Below are 13,469 nucleotides of genomic sequence, written 5' to 3' on the forward strand. Positions count from 1 at the left end.
ATTCGAGGACACTCGTATCAGGATACCAATGAGTTTCATGCACTCTGTGCACCCAGAGTTGATGGAAATGGCCTTAACCCATCCCAAACTGACCCAGTCTTTGATAACTCTGGAGAATAATGGTCACAGTTGCAGCTGGAACAGCGAGGACTTGCAGAGCCCTGAGCCCCTCTTACGTGATCACCAGAAAAAGCATCTATCTGTAGCCTATCACCCTCTGCAGTGTCTCCCTAAGTGGAAGTGCAGTCCAGTGATCCAAGCGTGGGACAGTGAAGCAGAAGTAATCTCATAAGCCTTCCTATCTGTAAACCCTGAATACTAATTGTAACCTAATTCCTCGAGACATCGTAGAGAATAATTACTTGTAATGTGCTTTTGTTGTGAGAAATGCTGCATACATACTGCATAGTATTGTTCTTCCAAATGAAGCCTTCTTATCCTTCCACTCCTTATCATCCTGTCACATCACTGTAGCACCACAAGAGTGCAGAGTGCTTTATGAACAAATTAAAAACAGCTATGCCCTTTCCTAGGGGTATTATAGTGCATTCTAGACATACAATCTGATGTGGCAGAGGCAAAATAACGTTTTGAGGATTGTCTTTATATTTTATTAAATTTTTATTTCAGAATTAGTAGAGTTTGTGCTGTTGGGCTTCAGATACAGCATGCTTACTATGCTCTAGTGAGAATAAAATTCAGTTTGGCATCAAAAAATGCTGAAGAGCAGCAGAATTCCTGTTCAATGAAAAGGCAAGAGCCATGTCTAAGTGACACTGTGGCTCTTACAGCTCTCCAGCGTTCAGCGTGCAAATCATTCCTATTGGTCTGGGAACAAGACAAGATTGTCCGTCACTTTGTATGTAACTGGAAAGTACATGGTACAGGGCTGTCATCCTGTTTTGTGCACCTGGGTGATATCAGATGCATTTGTTGCAAGTTCAGCAACTTGGATTGGCCTTAAGTTTTGGGCTCCATTACTTGCTTATTAAAGCGAGTTTCATTTTATTCAAATTTTAGGTTACAGCTGCACAGCATGTTCAATCCAAACTCAGGTTACATATAAATACTTTCTATGTTAATTTAAGACTTTTGAGTCTGTTTACTATAGAAAAATTGTTCTGGGCACCCATATACTGCACTAATTTCAGTGCAACAAGCTAATTATAAGTTGATGTCATAAGGCTAAAAAAATACATGTTTATTCCTTCTGTATTTTGTGATGCTAACTTTCTCAACCGCATTTGCAGAGCTCACACACAATGTGTTTGCTGGGCTAGGGCTTGACTAGATAGAAGTTATGTTCTTAATTGCGCAATTTGTAATTAAAAGTTGAATCTCATGCAAGACCTTTGGGATCTTGAGGATATCAGCGGGATATTTGTGCTGCCTGTAAGTCTAACTTTCACTGAAAAATATAGTCATCAGCAGAATTGAATTTTTACAAGATAAAGAAATAAAGTAGGCACAGTGACAGTTTGTTGTAAGTCAGTCTGTGGCTGAAAAAAGCACCATGGTTCATTGTCTACATGAGCTGGAAAAAAAGGGGGGGGGAGGGGGGAGGGAAACAACAGCTCAGTGCTGATTTGCAGAAATACACTGAGCCCTGTCTGCAAATGCGACTCGATTTTTGTTTTTCCTCTGAACTGACCATTATGGCAGCTGTCCCCTCCAGCCAAATAAAGGTAGATTCAGTGATGTATTACTGTTTATAGTTCAGTAGCACCTAAAAATGTACCATTGTGCTATTTTATTGCAAGCATGCTGATGGGGAAATTTACTCATGCCTGAAGAGTTCATAGTCCTGAAGAAAGATTATTTAATGCTCACATAAAAGGAGTGTGCAAGAGGTCTCTGCTCCTTACAAAGCCCCTCTGGAGTACACATTACTTTGGAAGAGCCTGTCCCATCAGTCGCTTACGTTTCCAGTAATATTTCACTTGATGTAAGGACAAACTAGAAAGCTGCTCTGTTTCTAGTTATTTCCCCTGTGTACAGTATCAACCTTTTTCCTTCGGAAATAAGTGGAAGTGTATGGATTTGATGTGAAAGACAAACAGAAACATTCTGCAAACACTGCGAGGAGCTCACTTGCCAAGCCACAGTCAGAGACGATGTCTCTTCTGTATAGCACATCCCTTAACCCATAAACAGTGCTTTCAGCAAACACTGACATAGTTTATTGGATTAATAAGGCTCCCTAAATTTCTGTCCTGTTCTAGAGCACTACTAACAGCTATAAGTGATATGTACTAATCTGAGGCTAAAATCATACACCCCTTGTTATTAGCAAGTAAAAAAAATTTAAATCCCAGCTGGTCTGTTTGAAAAGACCCTGTATCAGGCTGGGGCAGGAGGCCAAGGGGAAATGTACCAGTCCATTGCTGTAAAACTCCTCACATTCAGATTTTTCCAGCTGTTTGCAGAATAGTTCTATTTCCTCTTCCTCTTTGATAACATAAATTGCAAAAGAGGTGGTTGGAGGGGGCTGTTTCAGGTACCTTACTGAAGCCGAAGCATACCTGCAGACTGCTTACCTATTCCACTTTTACCCTATGGTAAGAAACCAGTGAGAAGCAGCTGTGAACAGGATGGGCATTGAGAGAAATATAGTCAAAGTGCCTGAGGACACCTTGTCCATTGACATTCCTGTTAAAGCTTTTATACATGCAAAGAACCAATCATTACATTGTAAGTCTGTCAACTGCAAGATGCTGGACAGCAGAAAACTTGTGCACATTTGGTAAGAGATCTGTGTGGGAGATTTTTTTTTTTTTTTTTTGGAAGAGCAGATCTTTAAGGTGAAAAGTTTGTGAGAAAGATATTAGTGGTTCATCTGCAGCAAGCCCTATACTTTTAAACTGCCTGGAATCCATCATAAAGTTCCAGATAAAGAGGAATGAGTCTCTTTTTACTGGTTTGTCACAGTCAACTTAAAAAAAAAAAAAATCCAGTCACTTCAGGTGCCAGGGAGACTGTGGACCAGCTTTTCAGAGGAAGTGAACTTCTGCTTTCCTTACCAACTTAAGAAGCCCTTGTAGGTGCTCATCCTGACCTCCGAAAATTAAGTCCCAAGTGCCAAATACCTAAAATCAAAGATAAGTCTGGAAAATGCAGTCCCCAATAGCTGACAAAAGTCTGTATTAGGTTTGTCTATGAGGCTTCAAATAATAGTAGTGAAAGGACCCTTATCTGCTGACTGTCTTGGAAAAGCTGTTCATCTTTACAGCAGTATTTAAAGACCTGCACATGATATGCATTCCAAGCTCAGTTTTCCCTGATTTAAAGGGAGAATGTCTTTGTTTCTTAAAGAAAAGTGGCCTTGATAGTTCCTGCAAAGGGGGTTCCAACTTTTTTTTTTTTTCTTTTTCCCAATGAGAGAAAATCTGAAGCAATTTGATTGAAAGCTTATGGCCTTATTGGGTACTTTAGTGGCTTTATCAGGCTGTGAACATCTGAATCAGGAAGTGTTACTGGGAGTAGAGGGAACTGAAGTCTGCTGAGTTTTTCTTTCACAGGGGAAGGAGAAATGAGAATATTGAAAGAGCTCCGCAGCTGCCCAGGATGACTTACTGTGAGAAATGTCATACACTGGAATGAGCAGCCCCAGGAAGGAGTTTCTTCAGAGATATGTGGGTTATTGATTGAGGATTAAGGGCCCTGATATTCTCTAGCACAGAAATGTAGTTCCCTGGTGAGAGTCAAGCCCCAGACTGTTCTGTGATTCACAGGCTTTACAGCAAACCAGCTTTATACTTTAGCTGAAAATCAGTGAGTCTTCCTATAATTAATCAATGTTGCTACTTTATTAACAATATAGTTAAAATTCAAAATAACAGACTAATATTTTTAAAGCAGTACTAATTCTCATCCTCTACAAGGAAAAATATTGCATAAATAATTTCTGAGAAAAAAATAAATACATAATTCAGTCTTTGAAACAATAGCTTCTTTCTCTAGAGTCTGGTCCCACATAAAATAATTGCAAAATCTATCAGCAATGGAACTTTCCATAGCTTATATGATTTTAGCATAAATTCTACACAGAAAATAAGAACAGTGAGGAATTGTCTTCATCCCATATTGTGTTTATCTGGTACTAGGCTTAGCATTTCTATAGGATATATACAGCATGTGAATATTCACTTTCCAATAATATTCTTTAATGTAAAAACAAAAACACTAGTCTGAACATTGAGAAGCTAAGTAAAGGAAAGTTGCTGTCAAACTAAACTGTGCATACCAAAGACTTTTCAAGAGGAATTCATGGCTTTCAAATTAGCAGAGGCTCACTTTAATGCAGAATCAGCACTTTACTCCCAGACCTTGGCTTGTCCAGTCTTGGCACCAAAAAGTGTACTGCCAGATGATCCAAACTCTACAGAATAGAACATGTGAATTGAGATGTCTAAGTTGATGCTAAAGTCAATATTGTCGGAGGGAATAAAGCACAATCGGTATCTTTTATGTAAAAATTATACACATTATTAGCTGTTTACAGGTCAAATCAGTGTGGTTATGTGGTTGAGAGGAGCATCCATTTCATAAATCTGCTCCACTGAGTAGAATTGTCCCTAAAACAAATCTGGTGTTTTAGATGTCAAATATCAACCTTGAATCTGTTGATCCTGCAGTATTCTAATTAAAGATATGAAATAGATTCATCACACTTTTGTTTTGAGAACTCAAGTGTCATTGTTTTTTGTGTGTTTTTCCTCATTAGAGGAATCAATTGGGGCATGAGGACATCTGACAGGATGTTAATTTCCTAACAACTTGACTTTATTCACCATAACTGTTGAAATCCCTGCAATCACTAACTTTATTCAACTCATTCAGAGTGGTAACTCTCCTGATGGTTCCCTAATCTCCTGCATTGTGGTGCCTAGAAAAGTTGGAAAGGGACATTGGCGTTCCTATCACATAAAGTGAGTAAAATGACTTCTAACAAAGCTTGATAGTGATTGTCACCTGAACATTTCCTCTTTCCTCTGCCTTCCTCAAAGTACAAGCCACATGACCTCATGCAAATCTCCAGGGTGTACCTCTCCTCTCAGACTGAATTTAAGTATTGCTACCACCAGCTCAGTTTATCTCATTCTCTTATCAGACCACAATTGTTATAATCTGATAGATTTTGGACTATGTGAGCCTTTAACCCAGCTTAGCAGGAAGAACTGGAACCTCCTGCAGCCAGAACCCCATTCTGTGGCCTGTGAGTGCCATTTGGTGTCTTGTAAAATATCCAGAGCTGCTGGGCTGTATCACTCAGAGCGACGGTCTAATAAGCATTTTCTAGCTCAGGCTGGTTGGATTTGCTGCTCCTGGCTCTGGAGAGACGGGGCTTCTTGTTCTTCTGAGGCCTGACAGTTTCCTTGCCAAAGTCCTTGAGCTCAGACTGGTTGTGGTAGCGAGTGTAACGCTTACATTTGCAGGCGGTGACAGCTCGGAATTTGTAAGTCCGAGTCTCTTGCTCAGGACACGCCATCTGGATGCGCTGCGTGCGAGTGTGAGCGGGGATGCAGCGGTAATCCAGGGCATTCTGACGCCACCACTTCCCTCTACCAATAGAGTTGGGGAGGAGGTGTGAGGGGACACACTGGCCAGAGCAGACCAGTTCCTTGACAGGCTTGACACTTTGGCAAGGCCCCTCAGTGACATAGCGGGTGGTTCGCATTTCTCTGCAGCTGAAGTCAGAAGCATCTGCAAACAAGAAACAAATTAATTATGGAGTACTTTCTTCCCCATCCTTGCAAAAGCAATTTTTTTTGTTTCTGTAGCAGATATGTAGTTGTGAGCTTGAATGACAGATTTTGGAAGGAGTATCTGCAAAGACCCACTCTTGTAGTCTCTGAGTTTTTGGCTTTTTGGCCATTCTAGTTATGAGACCCTAGAATTGCCATGTACAGATTGATGAATAAAATCTGTCTCCTGCCATTAGGTAAATCCCATGATAGGATTGTGCCGATGGGCAGCGGTGCTTCTGAACGATAGCCCCAGCACTGGCAGGTGTTTTGAGGGAATTCAGATGTGGTTCTGCTGGCTTCATCTACCTGCGGGCAAAACCTTTCTCCATTTACTCTGGTTGAATTCTATCAACTTCAGAGGTTGACTCCAGATTTACACTCCTTAGCAACAAGGAAAGTGTCACTTAAGTGATTTATAACTAGCATAATCTGTGTTCCAGGTTAGGGATATTAGCAGACTACAACAGTGCTAGGTAATTCTCACTCCTCAGGCATTAGGTTTTCCAAGCTTTCTGCTCTCTGTGATAATCCCACAAGTCCCACAACACTTTTTTCAGACAACTAGAGGCACCTTTTGCCTGATTAGAAACCTTACTGTGTTTTTTCCCCCTTTTTTCTTAATGGATAGCAATAGGCAAAGAGAATAGGCATTAGAAAATACAAGATTTTTAGCATTAAGAATTTAGAAAAACTTTCTGTTTGTAGGCATAGACCTTTTCCTTGAATAATGGATGTTTGGATGGATTTATTTTCAGGAAGAGGGCAACTGCCAAAGGGGGTCTCTTTTGCCAAGCAGGATGCTTTGCTAATTGACGTGTTCGGAAGACACAGAGAGTGATTTTTAAGGTGTTTATCAAAGAACTTCATCTAGATAAATGCATGCTAGTGCTCTTCTCTTAGTAAAAAGGATAGTTTTAGCTCGGGTCAACTTGTAATGGAAATCATTAGAGGTCAGCTTACAAAGAGAAGGCTATGTCTCCTAGCCCCACTACCTTTGCTGTGTACAAGGTGTTTCTCTCCTTAGTACATCAACAGAGAATTCTGACCCTGAGTCATTAGCAATAGAGCTATATTCATGCATAATTTTTCTTTTTTCTTTTCTTTTTCTGTGAAGTGTGGAACCATGAATTTTAGTGGTTGGATTTATATGTATCTAAGTACAGCTTTCGGGACATCATGTTTTAAAAGGACTGCATTAACCAAATCAGTTGAGCTTTGTCACAATGTTGTGATGAAAATGCTGGCAACTGAACTCCATGTAGGCTTAGCCTGATCCTCCCAAACTACCTAAGCATTTAGGAAAATTACTTCTTTCTGCGTTGAAAAGAACAGCCTGAATCAGGTGTACTGTACCATCACAGTACATAGGCAGATATGGGTGGATATATGGACCTTTGCCTCAGCCATATAGATTTCTTTTCTGCACACACATGTCCTGTCCTGTACGTGTACAGGTTCCACATACTGCAAAATTAATCATGATCTTGGGCAACCTCATGTGTGCCAGGAAGGTCTGGTAGCTTTTGGATTATAGTTTGGATTCCTTGTGCTAAAGATGTTAAAATAAGTATGTGAGACCATTGTGTATCTTGAATAACTATCCAGTCCCCTTTTCTCTCTCTAACTTTCTTAAATAAATGTCCTTTCCACCTCCAAAATATGCACATTTCACTGGGACAGATTCACCCTCATTCCCCCACCCCAAATGATGCCAGAGTAGTTAGAGGCTAGAAAATCAAGGTATTCAGATGTAGTTACAAAATCAGCCTGTTTTGATCTAGTGTTTGGTGGAGATGCCTGTGAGAAGCAGAGAGCTCACTCTTTTACATATTTAAGAACCTTATGATATGGCACACTCAAAAACATTACTTCATTCTTTTGTTCCTTTTAAAATATTGTTAATGCTACGGCTTTAAACCCCTTATTGACAGCAGCAGCAGAAGGACACAATTCCCTTCCATTTGTCCACATAAAAAGAAGTCTAGCTCAGACCTGCAATGCACCGTAGTGGAAACTGTAAGTTTGACTTGTTGCTGTGTGCATTTGGCAGGCAAACACATCAGTCTGAAACACTGAGTTTGGTCTATTTGCCAGCAGAACTCCTTCTTTCTTGGTGCTAACCCACCATCTCCCAACTCTCCTCACAAAGTTCTTCTGCATCATAGCTGATGTCAGACATTTGGCTAAATACAGTGATATCATATGAGGAAGTATGTCAGCAGTGTCCAAGCAGTCAAACTGTTCCCATGATTCACACCTCTGCAGAACAGTGAGAGTCCCCTCCAATTCATTCGGGCATAAAGTCACCTTGGAAGTGCTTTAACTGTTCATAACAGCTTTTTCTGGCTACTGGAATCTGGCTGAAGATCAAGCTACTGTTGGGAAAGGACAGTGACTAGCACACTGCTCTGGTCTAGCTCAGTGTAACCTCCATGTGATTTTTTCATTGTGTGATCTTAAAGACACCACTAGTATGACTCTTTCTAAATACTTAAGAATTCTTACTAGCTCTACTCCCAAGCCATTGCCCCATCCTAATTTCAAAGAGAGAAAGAAGACCCGTGATACTCAGCACAATGCTTGCAAGCCCATTACACAGGGAAATTTAAACCATGGACTACTGCTGCTTGCATTGTATGTTTAAAAACCAAGTTTTTCCACGGGTTTTATGTCCTGGAGTTGTGTCTGCAGATAGCACCTGGGCAGGACAGGAATGCATACTGTAGTACCTAAGGCTTGTTCAATAGATAAACCACACCTTTCATCAGTCAATTCTGGCATATCCCTCCTGATGTTTACATGAATACTTCTTTGACAGTAGATGTAATTCCCTTTCACTTACAGCATTAGGTCCACACCGAAAGGTTTTAATAAATACACATAGATGATAATAAGTATCCTCTCATAAACTGTCTATCAGCATTTAAAACAGTAATATAACATTCTTTTTCTTACCATTAGGGTCTGGAGACTGTTGTATGTGTCTTCCCCCATGCTTTGCCTGGTTCATTGTATTGTTGTTGTCGCTGTAAGTCTGTTCCACCGGTGCTTCTGTATTTTCAGTGACCTCAGGAATGATTTCTGTAGCATCATTTTTAAACACTTGCCACCCTTCCACCGATCGAAATGCAATTTGGATTAAGACACAGGCAGAGCACACAGCCCAACAGATCTGCATGGTGGCAGCCCACAGATTAGCTTTTCAGCACCCTCACAGCCTCAGGTGGCAAAGGCAAATTATTGTCCTTTTTAAAATCCTTTTTAGAACCAAGCCAGCCAATGACTATACAAAGTGGGAAGGGCCAGACAACAACTCATTCATCTAAGCTTTTGTCAGTATGGGTCAGAAATTAAATGAGTATGTGGGGGTGGTTTAGCAAAAAATATTCTGTGCGCTTAAAAACTTCTCATATGCTTCATTTTTCTGCCTGGCAACAATGGTGATTGACAAGACTAGCATGAGCTGCAGCCTGACAAGTCTTTCTGCAAATTTTTCTAATAAAGTTATAATTAAAATCTGCTTCTACCTCCATATTTGAAACTTTGGTTATTGTCTTTTTCAAGAGTTTTCAGGCTCATTTTGGGGGAATATTTTTCCTATGTTTTTTATTGCTTTTTTTCAAGTATAAAGTAAACACAATTAGAAACTGTTGCTCAGTAGTTACGCATTTCAGTTTCTGCAGATAAATTATTGTGGTTTCATATATTTCTTTCTTTTTCTTTACAAAACAAGGATCTCTGCATTTTGTTTCATAAATGGACTAGAAGAAACAGGAAAGAGCTTCTTTTCAAAATGAGGAATTGTTTTACTTAGTTCTCCTTAAAAATAATAGGCTATTTGGAGCATATTAATAAAGATATACAGCCAGAATGCTGCACACCATTCTTTCTGATGTGCTTTTCCATACTTTTTTCCTCACTTTTTTGTATTTGCTTTAATATTATTGCACACCACTACTTCTGCTGACATTTTGCACAAGTGTTGATTATAGAAAATTTGCTTATTTTAAATACAAGAACATGGCAAGACTGATTTCTAATCGTGGTACACCCAATTAGAAAAGAGCTGACCTTATACCTAGGATATCTATGCCCAATATGTGTTCATGTGTCATTTTTTAAAACTCATCTATGGCATTCTTCTTTTCCCTTGGAGAAATAAGATGATAGTGGGGACAGCTGCATAATTTCTGTGCCTCAAGACCACAGACATTTCCACATTATTTACAAATGATGTCAGGTTAAATACATTAACCAGAAAGCATCTCACCTTTTAGTTAGATTAGCAACTACAATGACCCCATCATAGCTACTGAAAGCAAAATAGTTGCTTAAAGGAGTAAAGGGAAAGCTGTGTGTGTAGCTGCAATATTTGTCACATACAGTTCATCTCTGTGAAAATATTTTGTGTAGAACAGATGCTAAGTGAATCACTGAACTCCAGCATTTTTTAACAATTAGCTGGAATGTCAATAACAGCCTCTGTGCTCTGCCTTCTGGTCTACCTGTCTGGACACTGCAAACAGCTGGGGCCATCTGTCTTCTCCCTACTGCTGCAGGACTCATCACCTAAGGCTTGCATTCCATTCTGACAATTGCCCTGACCTGGCATGGAAAACAGGTGTCATCAAATTTAAAGTGAGGGGCACATTCACCCTTGGTATGACCCAGATGAAAAATAATATATTCAAACAATGGCAATGATGATTTGAGGACATTTCACCTCTTCTGCCTTCCACACACAGACACACACAGCAGATGCAATACTGGCACTGAGTTAGATGAGCTTTAGCCTACCTATTATACACAATGGTCCATTCCTAAAACAACGGCATCTGAAATATAGTGACATGCTTTCTCTCCTACCCTTCTTTCTTCTCAAAATTACAGAAATTAACATGTTTCAGAGGGGCCTTTCTTTCCAAATAGTCCAAAGAAGCTCTAAGAGCAATTGTACATTATGTTGCATGCAACTGTTTGCACCATCTCTCTCCCTCTTCCTGCTTCCCCCCAGCCCACATCCTCTTCATCCTACTATCACAGGAATTACTCTGTTTCTATGGAGGAATACAGCACACTATTTTCTTTATACACGAAACTTTTTTGTGCAGAGTCTGTCAGGACATCATTCTTTAATAAAGAATTTTGCCACATAATTTGCCTGAGGTGTGCTGTTTCCTTTCTCCCTATAAACAGCAGCAGCAGCACTGATTATCTTTCATTAATAACTTTCCCTTAAACGGAAAAGCAATTAATGCTGGTCTGACAAATACAGGAAGCCCAAATACTTAACCCTTGCAAAGGTTTCTCCAAGCACACTTTTCTCACTTATGAATAAAAAAGAGTGCACAATTCCATTCAAGATATAGCCCACCAAATAAAAAGGACTCTGAAGAAAGGACAGATGCCAGCTTCAAAAGCTGTGGATTCATCTTCCTTGGAGGATTCTTTTTGTAAGAACAGGTTAGATTATCATGCTCAAGTTATATTTTAAATTGTATACAATGATGTCTTAAGCTTTGCTTTCAGCCTTTAAAATACAGCTGTTATTCCTTTCTTGAGAAACAGTGCAATATGAAGTTCTAATGGCCCACAAGGAAAAGAAGTGCATTTTCTTTCTTCAATTTTATCTGAAAAAGTGGGGAAGGATGACCAGGCACTAAGCAAGGATCTTAACTCAGTATTCTTTATGTCAGGGCAAGAATACCAGTAGCATAGTGACCTTTTCCAAAGTAACCTGTGTTTGAAGGGCCAATACATCACAGCTCATGACAGAATGGAGTGCAGATGAAAAGCAGAACAGGAGAATAGAATAAAATTGAGTATTGATAATCTCTGAGGAATTGCCACCTACTCATTCCCCTATTTAAATGTCTTCAGAATTGTGTATCTCTGCTTAATGAAGCTCAGTTTCTGTTAATTTCTTTTCACATCATGTCTGCATAGAGATTATGTCCAGGTTCATGATATCATTGTCAGTGTTAGGCCTGCTACAGAGAATCACACTTACAGCTATTATTTTTAGATGAAGCATAAAATTTTCTTCCATGCAGTTTCACCGTAAGTATTTAAAGAACCCCCTCTTCTACCTGTCGTAACACTTATCTGTATCAACAACTGGGAGAAATCATGCAAAAATCGAGGAAAGCCAAAATTGGAAGCTGCATTTAGCCTCTGGCTTAAAAGCTCTTGTCCACAGTCTAGGAGGACAGCCTTAGTAGAGGCAAGAAAAGAAGCCAAATCCCATCAGACATTCAGTTTCCTTAACTGGAAAAACACTCTTCCACTTCCTGTAGTTGGTTACATATTCATTCTACTTCTGCAACAAGGAAAGAAGTAGTAGTCTGGGCTGCAGCCCCCATGAACGATTCATTCTACGTTGTTAATGAAGCACAGGAAAAATCAAAACCCATTTGTGATTTATAACATCAAGGACACTTTCATAATGACTCCCTTTCTTCCCCCCTGCCCCAGAAGGTGGAAATGAGTTTGAATCCACTATCCTCACAACTGGGATACTATTTTCTGTGCTGAGAGAACACCATTAGTCCAGCTAAGAAAGCATCAGATATATTAGTGGGAGTGGGTATAGGTAGTAAACTGTCATCATATACTTAGCCTGAATCCCTTGCTACTGCTGTCTGGACCCAAACTTGGGTCCTACTGAGCTTAAATTGCAACACTGCACTATGAAGGCACACACATGTAAAACAGTTTCTAAAATCAGTTCTGTCATATGTAACTTCTGGTGCTAAAAGTACCCCCACAATACCTGGGGCAAGGGTTGTTCTATTAGATATCCAGGCACTAAGATATATGTGCACAGTTTAAATTTTTTTATGAATTAGGTTCATAATTTATACACTGCCCAGGAATTCAGTCTTTGGCAAAGATCAAGAAGAGCTTCCCTGCTTCTCAAACAGTTCTTTTCCTGAGATGATGCTAAGCCAGGCTTACCCAAGTGACTTTTATCTGTCTCACAAGAATTCTGCTGAGCCATATACTGCCTTCTGAATACATGAGGCTGAATGCTATGTTGTGAACTCCTCTAAGAAGCCAAGAAGAAATGGAAGTTTCATTTTCTCCCACCAGAGATGAGCAAATGCACTGATAACTCATTCTGGTGACTTACCTTTTTTGATGATAACAAGAAAATACATTGGAATCATACAGTAGCATCATTCAGAGATGAAATTATGACTATCTAGTGAAGAATAATAAGCATACAGCTCCATCTGGTGGGAGTCAGCTAGCTGTCTCCCTTGAGATACTGGAATTAAAATACAAAGGCTTAATTCAACTACTCATGCAATCTGAGTTTATAGGGTTTATTTCCAAAACAGAACAAAGGAACAGGTTGTCCAAAGGGTAAGAAGTGGAGTCAGTCATTGTCCATTCAAAAATTATAAGCAGAATTTTTTGATTTACTCACAGATAGAGCTGCATTTAAATTCAAGATAGCCATATCACATTGCTTGCTGTATTTGACAAAGACTGTATCATTTTTCTATTGTGGTACTTACAATAGGATACACTGTCTCCACAAGGGAGTTGCTCAGACATCAGCTGAACTTTTGGTTTTGCAATTGCACAAAATTTTAGCTATACATCCTGTATTGTCTTACTGCTGTGTATCAGATATCTAAGCTGATGAATGATTAATAATGTTTAGCTAACATTTGTGCTAGAGAAGTTAGCTCTAAAATAGTGGGTGAAATTATT

At 39.5% G+C, this 13,469-nt stretch overlaps 1 protein-coding gene across 1 annotated transcript; it reads right to left on the minus strand.

Annotated features, from left to right (window-relative positions):
- Positions 1 to 3,784: 3,784 nt before the first annotated feature.
- On the minus strand, positions 3,785 to 12,929 carry SOST (sclerostin). Its single transcript, XM_026113594.2, has 2 exons — positions 8,703 to 12,929; positions 3,785 to 5,703 (listed from the first exon to the last, which is right to left on the minus strand). The coding sequence occupies exons 1-2, from the start codon at positions 8,923 to 8,925 to the stop codon at positions 5,282 to 5,284; spliced, it is 645 nt and encodes a 214-aa protein (XP_025969379.1). The 5' UTR covers positions 8,926 to 12,929; the 3' UTR covers positions 3,785 to 5,281.
- Positions 12,930 to 13,469: the final 540 nt, after the last annotated feature.

Source organism: Dromaius novaehollandiae, chromosome 22 (genome assembly GCF_036370855.1).
Source record: "Dromaius novaehollandiae isolate bDroNov1 chromosome 22, bDroNov1.hap1, whole genome shotgun sequence".
In the NCBI taxonomy this organism is placed as follows: domain Eukaryota; kingdom Metazoa; phylum Chordata; class Aves; order Casuariiformes; family Dromaiidae; genus Dromaius; species Dromaius novaehollandiae.

Bases quoted from the DNA above. Each gene is read 5' to 3' on its own strand.
- SOST (XM_026113594.2), bottom strand. From the start codon at position 8,925: ATGCAGATCTGTTGGGCTGTGTGCTCTGCCTGTGTCTTAATCCAAATT. The intron at 5,704-8,702 runs GTAAGAAAAAGA...TCTTGTTTGCAG, and splicing joins ACAGTCTCCAGACCCTAATG to ATGCTTCTGACTTCAGCTGC.